The sequence below is a fragment of the Tauraco erythrolophus genome, chromosome 20, assembly GCF_009769465.1.
Source record: "Tauraco erythrolophus isolate bTauEry1 chromosome 20, bTauEry1.pri, whole genome shotgun sequence".
NCBI classification, from domain to species: Eukaryota; Metazoa; Chordata; class Aves; order Musophagiformes; family Musophagidae; genus Tauraco; species Tauraco erythrolophus.
The window spans coordinates 9,670,549-9,691,558 of NC_141484.1; the positions used below are offsets into that span (position 1 = coordinate 9,670,549).

At 39.8% G+C, this 21,010-nt stretch overlaps 1 protein-coding gene and 1 non-coding gene across 2 annotated transcripts; one reads left to right on the top strand and one right to left on the bottom strand.

Moving 5' to 3' along the window:
- Positions 1-409: 409 nt before the first annotated feature.
- Positions 410-19,299, top strand: NARF (nuclear prelamin A recognition factor). The gene is given in 12 exon segments (XM_009978455.2): positions 410-468; positions 1,484-1,627; positions 3,337-3,469; positions 4,735-4,869; positions 9,680-9,798; positions 10,683-10,785; positions 10,788-10,811; positions 11,511-11,583; positions 14,178-14,315; positions 14,899-14,981; positions 14,984-15,055; positions 15,627-19,299. Coding segments are annotated over 11 exon segments (1,197 nt in total). The 5' UTR covers positions 410-468; positions 1,484-1,552; the 3' UTR covers positions 15,869-19,299.
- Positions 19,300-20,656: 1,357 nt separating this feature from the next.
- On the bottom strand, positions 20,657-20,728 carry TRNAQ-UUG (transfer RNA glutamine (anticodon UUG)). The gene has a single exon. It is a non-coding gene; the product is annotated as a tRNA-Gln (tRNA).
- Between the last annotated feature and the right edge of the window lie 282 nt (positions 20,729-21,010).

Consider the following 21,010-nt stretch of genomic DNA (forward strand, 5'->3'; position numbering starts at 1 on the left):
CCGGCAGCCGAAGCGCGGCCCCGCGCCCGGTCGTGCGGCGGCGGCCCGGCGGTGATAGCGCGGGGAGCGGCGTTATCGGCGGGACGCGGCTGTGCGCCTACCCGCCGCCCCTCCGGGGCTCGCTTGAATCTGCCCCTTGGGATGAAAAAAAAAACCCACTCGCCCAGAACGGTAAAAGCGATGTAGCAAGTGAGTTTCGGAGGAATTATTTTAGCTGTCGCAAACGCACTTGGAAAATAAGATATCGCGTGTAAAGCTGTCGATTTAACGCTGCCAAAAACTGAAAGAGCTAGGTTGGTTCTGAATGATACAAACAGTTCTGCAAAGGTGTTCTTATTGAACGGTGAACGTGTTTTGCACGATTTATGTACTTTATGTTTTGTTTCAGGAATGCAGTAAAAACAGAAAAATGATGATACGCAAAGCACATCTGTTGATGCATTGAGTTCAAGTGATGGTTTTGAAGAGGTAACGTTCCTTCTAAAAATTGTAGTATGCTCTTACTTGTGTTCTTTTTTGTTGGGTACCCTAAAGGAGGTTATAAGTAGAGAACTTAATATTTTTTTTCCATATAGCATGAATCAACAACCAGTTATAAGCAATTATGAGCACTTCTAGACATCTCATAACATGAGGGTCAAGAATCTTTTTAAACAGTAAATAAAACCTTACTATGCAAATGCTAAACAGAACATGAAGTCCTAAAAAATTCTTATTGAGTGTCAAAAATCTTACATCAAGTCTGCAAAACAGAGACAGAGCTCGTAAGGAGAAGAGAGGGGGTTTGACAGCACAAGTGCACAAAATGTCTTATTATGTTTTTATATCAGACAACCTTACAGATCACATACTCTTTTTCAACAGATAACTGTTTCCCTGGGACTGGGTTCTTAATTCAGGGGTTTTGTATATTTTTTTTCCAAGTAGTGTGATTATGTTGCACTGCTATCCAAGTATTCCTTCTTCCCACAGATGAGCTGCCAATGGCATTGCAGTCAGAAGCATGAAACTGTTGATGTTACAGTATATGGTCAATGTAATTGTAGGACTGTATTCTATGTGTTTTTTACCTCGTGGTGAAAAGCCAAAGCCATGTTGCTGTTAGAGAGGCATCTGGCTATTTAAAGACGTTTAATAGTTCATGGTAAAAGTTTTCTTAGATGCTTGGTAGGTTGATGGGGACTGTCAGCTCTGAAATGCAATGCAATTTGTTACTAGAACATGGGACTAAAAGGGCTAAATTTAGATCTATGTTTACACTTAAACATTTTCCAGTTTCATAGCAATAAGAGGAGCAGAGCCATGAAGAAGGATGAACAAATTATTTTGATTGCTTCTAAATAATCTTAGATGTTATGCAAGTGTCATGGATTGTCTTATTTAAACAAAAGTGAGAGCGTGTTTGCTCTTCGTCTGGGTCATTGCAGAGGTCTTGAAAATTGGTCGATTGTTATTAATACTGTTTACTTTTTTTTCCCCACAGAAAAATGAGTTTCATACATTGGCTAATGCTAAAATACTCCTTAGCGACTGCCTAGCTTGTGACAGCTGTATGACATCGGAGGAAGGAGCCAGAGTTTTCCAACAGAATCAGAAGGAGCTATTTCGTATTCTTAACCTTAATAAGGTAAAGTGACCACAAGCACTAACACGCTGTTTTCTGTGAAAAGGAGGCAATTACACAATGACTATGCAGCTTGGTTCCCCAAAGCAGATAATGTGAAGATTGTCAGGACATACTTTGGCTAAAGAGGAAGCGAAAAACTTCAGGCAAGATGCACGTTAAAGTACTTGAAATCATTTTGCACTAGAGATGCAAGATCATGGCACTTAACCTAAATGCTAGAGGAAAGTTACTGCACCTGCAGAAGTAAAATTTTTGGAAAACATAACTACCTCGTTACTGTAAGAACAAATTAGTCTGTGGTTTAGTGTTATAAATACTTACATACCTTCATTACTAGGACTGTTCTGGATGGTTTTGGTGCCAGTGTATCCACGTAATACAAAATTATCAAGGCATGTTTTTGAACATTGAATTGTTTTTAATGTATATTTGAGCTGGCTGTGTTTGGAACAGAATTTTTTTTTCTCCAAATTCTTACCAAAGCTTATAAACATGTTCTATTGCTGTCTTATTTTCTGCTGAGCTAGTTGGATTTCCTGGGAGCTAGTTGCTAGCTATGGTGCTCCGATCTTTAGATCTTGATACTGAATTAATTATTTTATTTCTGCTCCAGACTTCTGTCTCCTTACTTAGTATGCAAAGATACCAGAATTGATGCTTTTTCTTAATCTATACCCGTGTCATAAATAACAGAGTTCATACATATTGATTTAATGTTCTTAGAACAAGTTTAACTCTCCATATAGTATGATGTCATACATGAGAAAAAGTGAAGAGATGGGGTGAGGATGAAATATTTTGGGTGTCATGGGTCCTATTAAGAGAGCCTGAAGTCCACAGCAGGGAGGCAGCCAGGTACCTTGATCCGAACTTCAGGGGTCCAAAAAGGACAGTGATCAAGAGAGACTTTCCAGGTGCTCACAAGCTCTACTTGAAGGGCCATTATACAGGTTTTAGGGTGCTTAAGTACAAACTATGGTTTCTAACCTTTTTAGAGTGAGACTCGTCTGTGGCATAGTCCTGGTTTGTCTTCCAAGGGTTCCACTGGTGTGGAAAATGTCTCAACTAAAACACAAGATCCACCTTGAAATAAATGTCACAGTCATCAGAGCTTTACAATTGCACATTGTCTTAGGTAATATCTTTTTCAAAGGGTTCTCTGGTGTCTACAAACACGGACTTGTTGAGGGTCCTGTCTTGCCAGTTTCCCTCAAAAACTGAAGTGATAGAGACACAGGAGCCTTAACAAAGGATTACATCTGTAATTTGATGGGTTGGATTTGTAATTTAAAATGTTCATGCTCCTGTAAGCATCAGTTTATTTATGAATGCTTAAGCACACAGCTTTTTTCATATTTGCTAAATGTTTCATATTGCTAGCATGGCATAGATGCTGAACGTCTCTCGAACTTTCCTTACGCTGTTAGGAGACCAACCACAGAACTGTCCTTGGGAGGGATGGATTTCCCCAGGTTATATAAAATAAATATCTACAGATTATTAGAGATAACACTGACAGGATCACAGGAACATCCTGTCCTGCCCTCGGGAACCTTGATAGTTGTTTCATAGGGGGTTTAATGATGTGGCTCACTGAAGCATGGGACTTTGAGGAATAACTCCAGGGGTGGAAAAGGGAGGGAAAGTAGGGAGCCTTACCCTGTTGTAATTGCATACCTTGTTTTCTTTATTTTTGTTTTGTTTACCAGAAATGTGATACCTCAAAACACAAAGTGTTGGCAGTGTCTATATGCCCTCAGTCATTGCCTTATTTTGCTGCTAAATTCAATCTCTCTGTGAATGATGCAGTCAAGAAACTCTGTGGTTTCCTCAAAAGTCTTGGTAAGTTTGGGTTTGTTACGATGGTGGAGCAGAAAGGGGAGATTATTTTAGGTTTTTGCCTCCTCAGCAGAATTGCTTGTTGTGAAGGTCATAAAGTGCCACTGCACAATCTAGTTTAGAGTTTGAAATACACACTCTGTGGTGTTAATGACAGTGCTCCAGTATGACATACACCAGTTTCAGAAATGGATTTGAGGTGCTACCGTGTTGATAGCAAAGGTCACAGAGTGGAAGGACATTACAAAGCTGCCTTTGAAACCTTCACTACCAAGAAATTAGGCAGGATTTGGTCACGAGCTTCAATAAAGTTTCCCCTTCTTTTGTAACTTGAGGAAGGAGAGAATGCTTATCCTAACTCCTTCCAGTCCTTTTGTCGCATTATATCTCTAGAAGATTCTCAGTCCTGTTTTCTTCTGTCATTTGAAATTACATGCAAGAACTGTTGTATCTGCCTATTTTGTGTTAAAGCTTTATTTCCTTTGCTCTTTATACACAGTTTTACTTAAAAGGCACTTTGCCTATAGTTTGGGAGTTGTTTATTTTCTTGAGGGAGGACAGAAAAAGAGTAATAAACTTATTAACTGTTGCCTTCCTTATATATTTTTTGCCCATAGTTTTATCCATCTCTGTACCTAGTATATTTTCTTCATCTAAAAGGAAAGCTGAATTCTGGTGGGCCTCAGTTTTCTTAGAATGCATTAATTATCTATGCCTGACTTGCTGCAGGGACATGCTCAATCTTACGGAGGCGTATAGGGAGTATGTTGCTAAATAGGCAGACGGAAGGTCTCTGCCACGTTGGTGATATGCTCCTGTCCCTTTGCAGACAACTTCAGCAATGGAAGATACTCCTTTAGCTGGGTATATTTTTTTTGTGGATAATGATACGTGATTTCAGCATGTCTTGAAGAGAATGCTGCTCTTCAAGAGTCACTGCGTATAGCCCAGAAGTCACGAAATCCCATTCAATTAAAGAAAAAGCAAATGTATGCTGAATGACAAGCTTCTTGTGAGGAAGCAGACAACTGTTTGAAGTGTTGCTAGTCAGCATTAGCAAGTCGGAGGTCCTTTTAAATTCATGACCTAGAAAATGGCTTTTCAATGTATGGCTTTTATTTTTGACACTATTTGTGAAAATTTGAAGAGGGGAAAAAAATGTAACTGTTGATCCTTGAAGATTTTCCATAGACCTGGAACTTACAAAGAAGGCTGCAAGATGGAAAACATTCTAGAAATTGACTTTTTGTTACTGCCTTCTTTCATAGGGGTGCATTATGTGTTTGACACCACTATAGCTGCTGATTTCAGTATCCTGGAGAGCCAGAGGGAATTTGTGCAGCGGTATCAACGGAGGAACCAGGAGGAGCATGCCTTACCAATGTTTGCCTCGGCTTGCCCTGGTGAGAACTGATTTCTTCAGCCTTCTTGTGCTTTAGCATAGTTTCATTGGAACCACCAAGGAACTAAGGAAAGGGGGGGTTCTTTTGGGAGCCTTACATAGCTTACAGCATTTTGGCTTTGCATTTGAGATATCGAATATCACACATGGTACTTGTTACCAGTAGTGCTGATCATCCTTAGTGCATTGCTAGGTGGGCCTGTTTTTTATGGGCTGTTGGGAGAGCAGAATTTGTTTCCAACAAGCATCATCAGCTTTTCCATATGGAAGTGCAGTGCCACAGACAAAGAACGGGTGTGATTGTGCTGGATATGGCTCATTCAGTGTAGGGCCTTATGCAGTCAGATACAAAGGCTGCAATAAATTCCCTGTCTGCATCTTACATTGGTCTTCTGTTGGAGCTCTGTAAAAGGTGAGGAGTGCAAATTCTATTGTTGCTTTTCAGGGAAAAAGAAAGGGGGGGAAGAACCTTGCTGTAGTCCACAGCCTCTGATAATACAAAGAACCTCAACTACTGATTTCCTGTGCTAGCGTTTATGTATGGTGTTTATTAGTCAGTTTTGTTTCCCATCATTTCTATAAAAGAAGCATAGGTTACATGCAGATCTCTGGGTAATGAAACTGAGGGTTTAGTGCTTTGTGTGAGACCTTAGGTGAAATTAATCAGAACTGGAATTGAGGAGTTAGTGGCTGGTGCTTGTGTGTCCAGACCACAAGCTGAACATGGTGTTTCCGTGTTGAAAAGAATCTTTAAGGAACTTTGCTAACTGATATATTTAACCACAACCTCTGTTATCTTAAGCAAGGGTTTGAACTTGTCACTTACACCTAGGGGAAAGTAGCAAGTGACATTACTCTTAATGACTGTGAGACAGTTATGTCCAACACTTATAAAAGAATTCCTGCTTGAAACGTCACAGACTTGACTCGTTGAATATCTCACTTCAGAGAATTTTGCTCCTGAGAACTTGTTTGTTATGAACAGAAAGAACCTGCACTTACCACAACTGAAAGATGTAGAACGTTCAGTCATTGTTTACTTTTGCATTTGTCAGCACGACATCGTTTCAGGTTAAGTATGATGAGTCATGTTCCTAAAAAAGAAGAATCAAAAAAGGGTAAGAGTTAACTACTCTGCCTAACCCTGCCCCCAACTCCACCCCAGTAAGTTCCTGGTGTTGCTTTCCAAAAGGTTAAAAGAATACCAACAACTTCTTTCTAGGCGGAATACTTAAGTGGATTGCATTCTTTAAAGAAATCTTGCAGTTACAAGAGAGAGAGTATGCGTTTGGTGATCCCCAGAATCTGCTGTTGTCATTGATTTAAGTTTAAATACTGCTATTTAAATTATAATTGTACTTTTGTTTGTTCTGTGTGTCCTGTAGTGGAAGTATCTGGGTTATGCTTCAGAACTACCTATATGTAATAAGAGGAAAAGTCTCTTTTCTGTTACTTTTCTGTTATCTTCATGTTACCTCCTATCTTCAGGAGCTGACATACTATATGTTGCTTTTTTTTCATGTAAACCTGTGAAGTTGGAAAAAAAAACCTATTACTTAGGTTTATCTTGTTGTACGTGGTTTATTTAAAATTCAAAACATGATGATTTCTTTTAGAACTTCTGAGATAGCTTTATTCATCTAGAAGCAGACATCAGATTACCTGCTGCTCTCACGGGAAGTATTTTAAAATAGTTAATGGAGCAGTTTTCTTGTCCTTGTCTAATCTATGAAAGATGGTTTCTGTTTTCACTGCTGGTTATGGTGTTAGCTATCTCCTGTGGTGTAGACATTAGCAGAAGCACAGGTGCTTTCCATTTCTGGAAAACTGAACTGAAATATCACTATAACCCATCCGAAAGCATATGGCATTTCATTCTCACTGACAGCAATTACAGGAAAAAAAAAATCAGTCATCTCTAAAGTAAGGTTGTTCACTGTGTTTCCTGAGTGTAATTGTCTGGGTGCATTTTCTGTTCCTCATTCTCCTTCCTCTCTCTGCTCCCAGATTACATAAATTTGTCCCAGAAATGTTGTTTACTGGGTGTGTGTTTATCACAATGCTTTTTGCATAGCTTTGTAGATACCAGGTCAATGTGAACTCAAGTATAACTGCTTTATCCTTATTTATCTTTGGGCGTTACTTTCCACAGAAATACCACCCTGTGCAGGAGTGGTCTGTGGTGTAAAATCTGCCATGAGCAAAGAGCATAGCCCCTGTAGTCCCAGAACCTGATAAAAGGGCATTTTATTGTCTCCATCTTATTATTCCTACCTCCTCCTGCTGCTCTCTTTAAAGAAAGTGAGGTGATATTTTTGGTTTTCGTTTCCTGTTGAAAGTGCAACAGTGTATCTACTGATGTAAATGTAATATCTCAGAAGTAATCGGTTCTCATCCTTAATTTCCCAAACTGGTGAGCAAGGTGAAGCACTTGCTCTGGGAACTAGCCAGCGTTTTTAATGCTTTGCCAGCCTCTCTGAACACCTAGAAGAGGCCAACAGGGCAGGCTTACAGCATAAGTAGGAAGAGCCGAACTACTGAGGATTCAAATGCTTTTGTCCCAGCCAGCTAAACTAATTTCCTTTTACAGGAATACAGTTTTACAGTAGCAAAAGTTTTCTCATTTTTTCTATACGTTATCCTGATGCGTAGATATTTTTATAGCATGCATCTTCGTGATCCACTCCCAATAACACGTAAAAATAAACATGTTCTGAAGTACATCTGTAAGAACTTATCCAGTGACTTGTAGGGCTTTCCTGTTCTTAGATGCTAACACAAGCCAGCAAATGGCTGAGAATCTGAATGAATTCATGAAGGGTATAGGTCTGTGTGGGTACAGATGGACATTGATAAAGAACTGGGTATCTCAGGCTTCCTGCCACTGTGGCTCTGGAGTATGGCCCCGTTGATGAGTAGGCAGAAACAGTGCGTGTGTGAAGTGCCGATAAATGCCTCGTGCTGCACATTGGCCAAGGCTGCTTGTGTGATTAAACAGTGACTAATGGTCAGCGTGGAGCAGGAACTACTAGACATTTGTTCTGCCTCTTGCAAGGAAAGAAACAATTTAAGAAATGGCTTTGGGCAATACCTGCCAGAGTCTCTTGGAATTTAATGAAAGTTCCTTACAGTTCGTGACTACGATACCTGAAACGTTCCAGTTCAGAAAAACAGCCTCATAGCAAGAGTGCTGTGGTGAGTAATGGTCATCATAGTTGCAATATAAGGTAAGGACCTCCAGAAATACTGCTAAGTACAAGGCAGAATGTTTTAAAACTGGCCGTGCTTTATTTGAAGCACTCTGTTCTATTTTGACAGCACCTGAGACTAAAGCCATTAAGAAATAGGATATACGTATCATGCAGAATATGCTAATGTGGCCTTTGTACTGAGCACCAATAAATTAAGTCCTTTGTTGCAGGTAATATCTTGGACTTGAAGTCCTGGTGGAAGTTGGACATTAAGCAAACTTCCTACTCAGAGCCTAGAAATTTAGTGCAGTCCTGACATGTAAATCTACAGTCCCTAGCTTTTTCTACAACAGAAATGAATGCTTCTTGAAGATGATGTGTGTCTTTGAGACTTTCCATGGGGACCAGTATCTGTTAATCTCAGTCTGTATTCCAAAAAGAATTGGGAATATTAAACAACTGGAGGATCCCTATGTTTCCCTAATACTTATGCTTCCTCATTTTCATCAGTAAAATTGTATTACACTGGGAAACCTCCTTCTCTGCCATAGAGGGACAAACCATCTGAACACCACGTGAATTCCAATTCTGTGCCATTGCTGGCCTTTGTGGTAGTATTCCGACTTACACATACAGATAAACACCTGAAAACGTTTTAATTTCAAGTTCAAGAATTAACCTGCAGGTCTTACCTTTCCTGGGCAGCGTGTACTTGACAGCAATGAAAGTACTCTTTTATTTAAACACTAATCTCTTTGAAGATAAGACTTATGTGTGATATTTTTAAGTATTTCTTCGCACCAAAAGCAACACGCTTCCCGAGAAGGCTGAGCCTAACACCTCTGCTCAGTTTAGGTATCTGGTTCTCAGTTGATGTGGCTGAAGCAAAAAGTTCCGAATCCTTGCTGCGAAAGATGCTGGGCTGTGGTTTTCAGTAAGAGTTATGGTGCCTAAGAAAGGTTTGCACACCCGGAGCTGAAGGAGTCTGGTGAAGGGGAGGGGAACCCGTGAGTAGCTAAGAATGTTGAATGCAGAGAGATGTCAGTTGATTGCTGTGTGCGTGGCTGTGTGTGCATGGGTGTTTCTAAAGAAGGTGTGGCTGCTCTAACAATAGTAAAAGAAGCCTTTTTTTCTCCAGGCTTAATCCATGTTCAACTTGTGATAATGCTTTCATGTGACTCTTCTGTTCAAAAGGAGGCAAGCTGGGTGCATGGATATTAAATCTCAGGAAACAGCAGGTTACAGTTAAGCAGCTGAACAGAGTACACTTGTTGTAGTATCTGGTGATCCAAGGGATAAGGTCCAGCAAGTCAACTTACTCTTATTAGCTGGAATCCTTCCTGCTTTGTTAAATCTATGCACTAGAAAGGCTGTAATAGGTCACGAAGTTCACAGTGGCTTCTGGGTCTAGAATGAATGACACAGTAAATTATTGATAGCCAGCTCTAAAGTGTTATTAACGGAGCCTTGAGGTTTCCTACCGTTCCCAAGGTGGGGCTTCCAGCCTACGCAGAAATGTCCTACCTGCTGTGAAGGTGTCTTCAGTTTTGAGACCTGTTCTACAGCTGCTGCCACTTTGGTGCCACTTGGCTTTCTAACTGCAGTTCTCTGTCCTTGTAGGTTGGATCCGGTATGCTGAAAGGGTACTTACCAATCTTGTGACCTCTCACATTTGCACTGCAAAGTCTCCACAGCAGATCATGGGCTCCCTGGTGAAGGGCTACTTTGCCAGGCAGCAGGTAAGTAATTCTGATGTATTTTCACCGTTATGCTCTTCTAAAAGATGGGCTAGTGGGTTTTAATACTGAATGTAGATCTTAGTGTGTTATAAAGCGGTAAGGCATCTTCCTGACTTTGTCCTTTACTTGAAGAATAAATGGTGCTCTGCTGCTACACAAGTGTTCATGGTAAGAAGAATGTACAAAGAATCTAATTCATGCGGTACAGTGTGAGCTGGCAGCAATCCGTGTGCTCCCGGTGCAACATGGATTTAAATACTTATGGATAAAATTAAATCCAGGGTAGCTAAAGAGATTCTTGTTAAATGTTGCCTGTGTAGTTCTATAGCACCGCTGAAAACAGGAATGGAGGAGAAGAATGTAGAAATCACCCTGTTATGTGGGATCAAGAAAAGCTTTGCATCCTAGAAACTAACCTTTTTAGCATCTCAATTTTGTATGTTGAAAAGTTGCTGTTCTTTCTACATATCATACTTAAATTTAACTGCATCCATGTTATATAGGAAAGTATTGCTGTCTTCACCTAGACAGAGAAATAGCGATGGACTTGCTGTGGGAGAAAGTGAATGAGTGACTGCTAGAAAACAGAATTCGAAAGTCCAACTTGCAGTCACTTTCCAAGGCAATCAAAAGCTTCAGAGAATGTGGTCTGAAGGAATAAGTAAAAGTTTCAGCCAGAAGACTGACTTTGGATGTTTGTTGCTGATACCTTGTGACTTTGGGCAAATATCTTCATCCGTGTGCAGCACTCTTAAATTTAAATTGCTAGGTATTAATTACTAGTATTACCTGCATAGAGTTTATGATGTTAGTTTTGTCCTTGTCATCCTTAAAGCTTATTTTGCTCTTCACGGAGTTCACATGTGCTCTCTTACGTTCCACAGAACTTGTCCCCTGATAAAATTTTCCATGTAATTGTGGCGCCTTGTTACGACAAAAAACTGGAAGCCTTGCGAGAAGACTTCTACACTGCCTTGTATAATTCGCAAGAAGTGATTGTGTTCTGACATCAGGTTAAATCTTTAAACTTAATATTTATAAAGATATAAGTGAATCACCATTGTTAGAATAGCCTTTATGCCAGACTTTGCTTTTTTTCAATTCTGCTTTAGTTGTAAGGTTGAGGTTTTTTCTGCTTTGACAATAAGTACATGGTTTTCGTGCTACAAATAGGTAAATAGGTAATAGGTGTTGTATAGGGAAGGCAAAGTGAAAAATACTTTCCTTCTAAGTTGGTATTCATCTGAAAACAAGATCCAGGTATTGGTGTTGTCAGCCTCTTGAGAAAGGTTAGAGTTATGCAAAACCATATTTAGAATCAGTCTTGCTTGTCTGTGGTCATCATTTAATCTCCGCTGGGATTATTCATAACATTCCAAATGCTCCACACCGGTGGCTTTTTGGTATGACTCTTGTCTTTAGGCTTAATGTCCAAACATTGTATCCTTTTTCCTCTGCAGCGTAGAAACATCTTCCAAAGTTTACCTAACAGAGAGTCTAAGAACAGCATTTTGCAAAGTTTGAGCAAGCTGAAGGCCCTTCAGGGCTGGAAGCGTCAGGCTTCTCCGTTACTGGAGGCCACTGACCCTTGTAAGCACTGGAGAGTGTGACTGTAAGCACAACAGGTGGTGGGATATCGATCTCTTCAACAGAGGCACAGGATGTGTGTTTTGCTTTGTGTTGGAAGTAAAATGTCGTATGTTTTCCTACAGGTGAAATTGTCCAAATAATGGAACAGAAAAATGTGTCTATGACAGATGTGACTGAAGTAGCTGTAGATAGTTTGTAAGTAGTTTTGCTGTGGATTGCTGGCTTATTTTGATGACAAATGACAACACCTTTGAGCATATTCAATATAAATGTAAAATTTCTCAAAATAATGTTTTTTCTTTCTAAAAAAAAAAAGCCTGTGTCAAAGCCTGAGAATACTAAAGCCACATCCTTTATATAGTGGCCAAAAAACCCCAAAGTATTCTCTTAGATGTTCATTGCCATATAAAAAATTAATATGAAACAAATAATATAAAACTGTATATACTACCTAAATAGAAAGATAATTTGAGGTACCTGAGGTATTTGACCTTTATCTAGTGACTCTGTTAAAATTTATGTTTTTTGAAGATTTGAGTAGCTCCTCATTTATATTTTAATGCAGTAATATTAGATTTGACTGTCAAGTTCATGACTTGCTAGTAACGTGACTGTCTCAGGGTGGTGATCCCATTCAGAGCTCTCCTATGCTTGAGCTTGTATAAAGCTGAAGAGTTTCATCTGCCACCCTCCAGCTCTCTGGTCTCACACAAAGATGCTGGGATGCAGTCAAGGGGTTAACCATCTGTTCTGTGCTTCTCCCTCATTCAGAGCAGCATCTTGACAATAAATTTCCACTTCCCCCAGTATGTGCGTGTAGAATTGATAAAAGTAGCACCCTTTCAGGAAATGGTAATTAATTTTTTTATCCCGAACAGAGCAGTTTTCAAGATGAGATAAAACTGAAACATGCTATCGATGAAGTGTAGTAGCTGAAAATTGCACAAAGCGTCAAAGAGGTTTTGTTTACTCACTGTATGACTGGCTCAGAAGGCAGCATGTGTGGTGTTTTAATTCTCAGGCTGTTATAAAGGCTGGTCTCGCTGATCTTTGGTCAAGTGTGACAGATGTTACTTGGTATCTTTCCAAAGTGGTGGTAGTGGAGCAAGAACGTACTTTCTTGCACAAAATAGAAAGCTCTGGAAATTTTTAAAAATCCTTCTCACTTTGGGTTAGTATCCAGCTTGGACCTTGTCCAGACTGAAGAAATTTAAGTAGTACAGTGGTAACGGTTTCAGAGCTTCGTTTTGTAGTGTAGCTCCTATGATTACCTCTACTAGAGGTTGCTACACAGAATGGGAACTATGTAAATAAAGTTCTTAAAGACATCATCACATACAGATGGTAATTTGTTTCTAAATCAGCCTGTCCAATGAAAGGACAAGCTCTTGTTCAGAATATACCTGTTTTATTGGATAGATTTATATTGGAAAATAATGTTAATTTTAAAAAGGACTAATCTGATAATACTGGTTCAAGTTGTAAGACCTGATGACATAAATTTGTGCTCTTCAGGGGGTCGTACAAATTTCTCTGCAAAGTCTACTTCTATAACTTGAACTCCTTAAAACAAGTCCCACAGCAACAATTTGTGGTAAAGTGTGAACAAAGTAACTAATGTTTGAGTTCTCAACTCACTTTCCTAGCTAGAGAATGCTAACAAATAGCAATGGGCTAAAATTAGACATAACCTGGGGTGATTTTGTTTCATGATACTAAAAACCAAAAAACCCCAAAGTTACAGAAGTTCATAAGTAGATGCAATGGCATGGCATAGAGGGGATGGGCATACTGAGTCTGTAAACTTCAGTTCTTTAGTGATTAAAGTATTTCTCTGTCATTATTTTTTGTTAGCAAGGTGTTGACTATGTTAATTTTCACTTTGGTTTTGTGGTTGGATGCTGTGCTCGGGCTGCTGCTCCGGCAAGAGCTGGCAGCGTAGGCCAGGAAAGCTCATGGCTGGATGTTCTGGGAAGAAGGTAATTTAGAGCAGCTCTCACATTTAGGAGCAAAGGACGTAATCTGTCCATGTGCTAATCTGAAGGTGAATATCTCTTCCTGAAAGTAGCATTCCCACACCCCCCTCTTGATTCCTGCTTTGCCAGAAAGGAACATGAGCCTGTAGAGCCGCAGGCTTTGGCCATCACCAGCACGCGTCCCAGTACAGTTTACACTGCAGCCACTTGTGCTTATCAGTGCTCTGGTTTTAACTGAGGGAGAGGTGAACCTCCAGTGCATGCTCTGCCCATTGGATATGATCTGATTAATTTTCTTTCCTGAGCTATAGTGTAGAATTTATCTTAGGGAACTGTATTGATTTGGTGTGATTGTAGTGGCACAGAGTTACAGACTCTGACAGACAGCTCCTGGAACAGGAGAATTGTTTGTGAGTAAAGACTTGTAACTTCTGAAGTACTTTTATATTCTCACAGGCTAAAAATGATCTAATTTTTTTTCTCTAAAATATCTCCTGAGTAGTGAATGGCTGTTAACCAAGTCTTCAGGCTGTGCTGAATGTGTGTTCTTGCAAATTACTCTTGCTCGAGGTTTCTGAACAGGGAAAGCCTTGCATCCTTCTGTATTTTGTAATTTTATTTTTATCCATCATCTTACTGCTGTCCTGAGTAGTTTAATGCTTTTTAAGCTGTAATAAATAAAAATGTTACTGTTCTCACTCACTGCTATGGAACTCTTGTTGATGGGGGAGACAGAAGGGGAAAACCATGCTACTTTACTGAAGCAAAGGAAGGGAATTTTGGAGTTGATCTTTCTTTCTGTTTGTTTTCAAGGTTTGATGAAATAAAGGAGGGAGATGTAGTAAGGCATGATGGGAAGAGATCCGATGGCTACCTGGAGCACATTTTTAAACATGCTGCAAAGGAGCTTTTCGGCATGGATGTCAAGGAAATCACCTACAAAGCATTAAAGTAAGTTAGAGTTTTGTATCCTTGCTGTGTAGGATGGGCAAGTTAGAATAGAACAGGGTATTTTCAGTTGGAAGGGACCTACAGTGATCATCTAGTCCGACTGCCTGACTGCTTCAGGGCAGAACAACAGTGAAAGCATGTTAAGGGCATTGTCCAAATGCCTCGTAAACACTGGCAGGTTTGGGGCGTTGACCACCTCTCTAGGAAGCCTTTTCCAGTGTTTGACCACTGTCTGGGTAAAGAAGTGCTTCTCATGCCCAGTCTTAAACCTCCTCTGGTTTAGTTGGTGCTACCGTGAACCCTGATGCAGTTATTGCTGACCTTGTTCTTTCACTGATAGGCAGTTCCTTCTAGCTTTACTTTTCTTAATAACTTGCCGGCCCTTAAAGATTAAGTATGAATCTATCCTGAAAATTCAACCTCAACTTCTGCTTAACTCAGTTTAGAAACTGGGAGAGTTCACCTTTAATCTCACTGCTATACTTGTTCTGCTCTATTTAGAGCATCTGAATACAAAGTGACACCGTTGCATCATCCCTGTGATAGTGCCAGGGTTTAAAATGTTCTCTGTGTATCTTTACAGGAACAAGGACTTTCAAGAAGTTACCCTTGAGAAGGATGGTGAGACAGTGCTGCGTTTTGCAGCAGCTTATGGCTTTAGAAATATCCAAACATGGTTCTGAAATTGAAAAAAGGAAAGTTTGTATACCATTTTGTAGAAGTCCTTGCCTGCCCAGGAGGTAAGAATAAGTGTGGATCCACAGTCATTCCGCACATATTTCTTCAGTCTCAAAGGAAAGTTGTCTTACAGGCGGGCGCTTAATTTAATGCCCTCTTAATTCTCTTCTCAATCTAAACTGCGTGCTACTTAATGAATGGTCCAGAACACCAATTACATGTGCAGGGTTGGCTCAGAAATTGATTGCGTTTTCTAAAATTAACCACAATGTTATTTGCCCTCTTCTGACCTATAAATAAGTGGCAGCATGGCTCTTATGATTCTCTCAAACCTCAGAGGATGTACTCTGAAATGGTTTGTTGTCAAGGGCAAGAAAAGATAAGGAGCATAACCAAGCTCATAAAACCATGGAGAAGGCAGAGAAAGATCATTGATATGGAAGCCTCATTAAGATGATGTTGATGTTGGAGTCGCTTTAAGTAAATACAGATTCTGTCAGCATGGAGGGGTAGTCCATGTAAAGAGACAACCTTTTTTCTTTAGACAAGTATGAAGAAAGAATTCCGAGTTAACATAAACTTTATATCAAATCTCCATCACCTTTGCAGCTTTTTTCTTTTTTTTTTCCTAAGGGTGCCTAAATGGGAAAGGTCAGGCACAAACTGAAGATGGAAAACCAGATAAAGCACTGCTTAACCAGATGGAAGAAGTGTACGCTGCAATACCTGTTAGGCTTCCAGAAACCAACATGCACGTACAAAAGATGTACCAGGACTGGCTGGAAGGTGTGGACTCTAAGAAGGTCCAGGAAACTTTGCACACCAAATACAGTGCAGTAAATCAAACAGCAAGCAATTTGGATATCAAATGGTAATAGACCCAACTTGCAGAAGATTTTCTTGGGTTAGTTACAGGTTCAGCACTGGAAACATTCTATGCAATTGCAGATGCTATGCACTAGCCGAGTGTATGAATGAGACACTTCCTAATTGTGGATTATTGTTTGTGGACAACCATTGCTTTTTAAAAACAGAAAAAGAAGTCTCCAAAAGCCCTGGTCCCTGCTGTTGTCATTTAACTCTTGCCATGTGTGATCTCCTGCGTAGAATGGATTTCTTTATTCCAAAATGTGATCTTACCAAGGTACATAAGCACTTTCTGCCAGGGGCAGGGAGTGTAACTCCTGATGAAGCTACTCCCTGAAGTGAAGGGTTCCCTTGGCTTCACAAAATGGGCACCCCCAAGAAGGCCAGACTACTTTACTCCTGCTTCTAGGTACGCAATCCCTTTCACCTTGGGAAAACAGTCATAATGAATTTCAGTATCATTGCAGTTGTGAAGTACCTTGGGATTTACTTGCCTTGTTAATGAAAAAAACCTTTACAGGGACAAGTGTGTATATGGAGAAGTATAATGAATTTATGTATGTCTTCTATCCGTATTTTAACAAAAACTACTCCATTCCAATCTAGTCACCATTCCTTACTGATGTAATATTTGTAAGGAACAGGATGCTTCGTATAAACTGAACTTGGGAAACTAATGCTAAATGGTTATAATGCAATCCTTCATTAAAAATAATTCCAAATAGGTTGGTTGGGACACAAAGAGAGCTTTTCTTTCCTCTTAATTTTTCTTACAAACTCGCAGTTAGGAAGAGCGGTGCTGCTTATTTTGTCTGGCTTCTTTATGAGAGCGGAACGGGCATAGGCGCTGCCACGTGAGCATGTGCATACTACAGCTTCGCTAGGTTTGCTGAGCCAGACGTACAGCACTCCTATTCTCTCGTGTTGTGGTACACACAATACCAGATTGTTCTTTATTTATCTCCATGATGACAGACTTGTGTAAAAATAACATCGTGGAGTGCCTCTGAAAAAAATACTTAGCAATGCGTACGAGCTCATCAAAGTCATTATATATGGGCATCATGAATTTTGGTGCACTATGTGGTGGAGGTTTCATTTAACAGACATCTTAAAATGGAATTTGCAGGCAAGTTTTTCTGCAACTTCATGAGTTGTCAGAGGGTTACTCAAAACTGTGATGGACAAAACAAAACGAAACTACTGCCAAACTTCTTCATATTTTCCTAGTGGCACCAAATTTGCTCGCTATTAATGGCTCTTGGAAGCTAGCAAAAGTTTCAGCTTTCCTTTTCCACTCTGAAAGTGTGGATGGGCTCTTTAATCAATTTGGGCAGTTTGAAGGAATCTTCTTGTAAACTTCTTAATATTCCAACTGCTTGTATGAATCTACAAAACCTGTGTGTATTTGAAATCCCCATTTAACTTGAACACAGTGGATGGGATAAAGGCATCAGTGAAGTCAATGCAAGTTCTTGCATTGGCTAAACAACAGTCTCAAAAGGAGAGGAACAGACTTGAATGTGTGTTACCCTGGTGGCAAGAGACACTTCTTGTAATGTGAAGCTGTTAATAGAATTACAGCTCTCAGTTGGACCTGCACCTAAATAACAAAACATTTCACTTTGAGAGATGTTTTCTTTCAAGTGCAAATGAATTTGATTGCGGTGCTACCTGAATGCACGCAATGAGATTATACCCATAAACTAGTCTGTGTGAGTTGTTCCTTGTTGTAATAAAACATTATATTGGTGCAATATCAGAACATCTGCAGAAATCTACCTCTGTACAGGAAGGGAGTCCGGAAATCGTGGGAAGACCTATGTATAGCCAAAACTTTAATAAATGTCCACTAAAGAAAGATGGTGGTGTTGCATGAAATTTCTGAACAGATTACTTTGGAGAAGTAACATCCAGCTCCTTTGGTCCGATTTTCGTTATCTGTAATGATCTCCACGAACTTCGACAGAATTATCTTGTAATAAAGTGGTCTTGTTCTGTTTGTATAGGCATATGTTTCTATGTATATATGGTTTATAGCTTGATGGCATGTTTAAATTATATTGCTTCAGTTCTTTGTACAGTATGCTTATTTTTTTATGTGCATATACTGGATGAAATGGTACAAAAAAGTTGTTTGCTTTTCTGATGAAGTCTTCACTAAACTACACGAGAGCTGCCTTGCTGTTCTGAAAGGATACCCTCGAACTGTTTGTACTTCTTGAAAAAATACTCCTCGTGTGCAGGTGACACTGCCGTACGTGTTCTCTTTAGCCATGATGCTTGCCTGTTGTCCTGAAGGGCCTCTCTTCCCATTCTGGTGGAGGACCCTCGGAATGGGCCAGTAGGTGAAGTAAATCTGTCTACAGTGTAATATGCTATACTCCTACTATGAGGGAAATTGGGGGCTCAGTGCGTAAAATAAACTTTTCCAGTTGAATCCACCATTTCTTCCATCTACTGAAGTGTTTTAACCTATTGAGATAGTAGCAATGTAAAAATATAGTAGATTATTTGTCCGCCACAGTAATCTTCTTAAAGATGAGGAAGGCATCGAACTGGGCAGCTTTTAGTGGCTAGGTGGAATGTGTGTATTATAACTGGTGACTTACAGTGACTGATACTTGTCTTTTTTTTGTCAGCTTTTGTTTTATAAGACTTTTTGTAGTAAAACTGATGTTGAGTTTTTAAAGTCCTTTTCTTTACAGTGCCAGTTTAAAAAAAGTTTTTTAAAAGTTTTTCCCTTAGCTGTAGTAAGTCTTTCCCCCTCCACCTTCTTTCACTGAAATTTTAACATATATCAGAAAACCTGTTGCGACTTTGTATGTAGTGAAATACTTGCCTAAGATTTGATTCTGGCTTTTAAATCTTCAGTTGGGAAGTCTGTCATTGTTGACAATGTGTGTTCTAGACACACTTTCTGAAACTACAGTATTATGTAGTTCCCTGATACAATTTTAGCAACTAATAATTTTCATTGTTACTGCCTTTTCAGCAATGGGAAAAGTTCCTAGTGTGGTCACAGCCATAGTGCTTTACTTCTCAGTTGAATGTTCTGCTGAGACAATCTTGTCTCTAGGTGATTTTTAGAAAAGACTAAATTGGAGAGATTGTGGGAAACTAACTGGAAATGCTGAATTAATTTGGAAATTGGGTTATAGTACTTTATTCTGAGACTGCTACAATGAGGGATGTGCATTGTGAAGTACTTTTGCTATGCCTTCTCCGTGAGTTTGCCTCAGCCACAGCACCTTGTGTCCACTGCAGTTAATGAACGTGGGCAGGCGGGGGCTATGCTATCACTTAGAACAACGGATTTATCTGTATGCAGCAGTCTCAACTGGATTAGATTTGGATAATGTTATCTAAATTTCGGTGCTTTGTATTCAAATGGAGCATGACCATAAATTGTCCTGAATAAATCTTGATAATGAATTACGTATGGATTCTGTGTCATTCCATATAAAAGCTTAAAGAGTTAAGTATACTTCATTCTGATGTATGTGCCTGACTGGTGAATTTAGCATGAATATTTAGTAAGTCTGTAACAGTAATACTTTATCAGCTATTTGTGAGTATTCTGGATTACAGCTACGCTTCAAACTGTGATAAATGGAAAGAGAAAGTTGCTGGATAGCAGTAGGAAAGGGTAGTTTGCTCTCTAGATTTGTAAAATAATACATTGAATCATTGCAAGGCAGACAAGCATCGACAAGCATCTAGTGGCTTTAAAGCTCTCTTGTCTGGGAGGAATGATGTTGCTGGATGAAGCCAATCTAAAGTGGTTGACCAGTTACTACACAGAGTTATTTAAAACACTGGTTCACAAGGAACAGTAGAGATACTTGTTTGTGTGTAGCTTGATGCTTAAAAACACAATTGGAGGAAAAGATGAAAATTAGCCCCAACATAGAAGAGGGGGCTGCTTTTTTATCAATAGGTCGTGCAAAAAATTAACAAATTTAGTAAACATTTCCATAAATTCCCTTGAACAGTTAGGACCCTAGCTTCCACAAAATAATAACTAGACCTGAAGGTGGTCTGCATGTTTTTCGTGGGACAGTAAGGAGTGGTCACCTGGCCAGAGGAAAAGGAGGAGGAGCTGATCTTCAGTTTGGCACAGAACAGAGATGTTCCTGTGTAAACAAATGACTAGTACAGACGAGTTTTGTGGAGGGGTGCCAAGACGTTAAGATGTCCTTAGCTACCCTTGAAATGAAAAGTGAATAATGAGGATCTGTGTTGGCAAAGCGGAGGTAATGCCTGATTAAACTGTGCAGTGTTCAATCTGTGAGATTATTCCCATACTTTGAAATTGTTCCACTTTTGTCCCTGTGTTCCAAGTGAATAGTTGGGTGCACCTGAAAAAAAACGTCCAAATTCTGCACATTTAGCTACTGAAAATCAGATTTTCTTCAGTGTGAATGACTCCGTTTTTCCTCAAAAACAAAAAGTCTTAAGATACATATAAACCAGTAGTAAAATATAATGAAAGCTGGAATGAAATCATCATTAAGAACTACATACAAATCAAGGTCTTATTTGATCTTTTTGTTCAATGTATTCATTCAATTTAAGAAAATCGGGAATACTGTGACGCAGTTCGGCTCAAGGAAAACCCTTTGACGTTCGGCTCCCTGGGTTTTACCCCCATTTTGGTCCGTACCCCGCTGTGCTGCACTTTGACGGTGCAGTTTGGTTTTCCCTGGGAGGGATCACCCGGCACGCTGTCCGTGCAAAACGTGTGCCTCTGTACAGCCCTTCCATAGGCACGGAAAAAGCGGCGTGGAGGAGGCAGGTTCTACCGAGATTTGAACTCGGATCGCTGGATTCAAAGTCCAGAGTGCTAACCATTACACCATAGAACCGGGCGGTGCCACTCGCCTCCGGCAGGCCGCACAATAAATCTATAGGAAACAAATCCCACTAACAATTCCAATTATGTTTTCTCTTTTGCATCCTAAAACTGCCCGGGAATTGAACGCGACCTAAACATTCCTATTTATTCTGCCTTCCTGCAATAGTTGTTGTCTCCGCGGTATAACGATCGCAAAGATCATTATACTTATATATACTTATATATACTTACTTATTATACATATATCGTATGTGATAATGATCGGAAATGTTGGAGAGCAAACAGGAGCAGC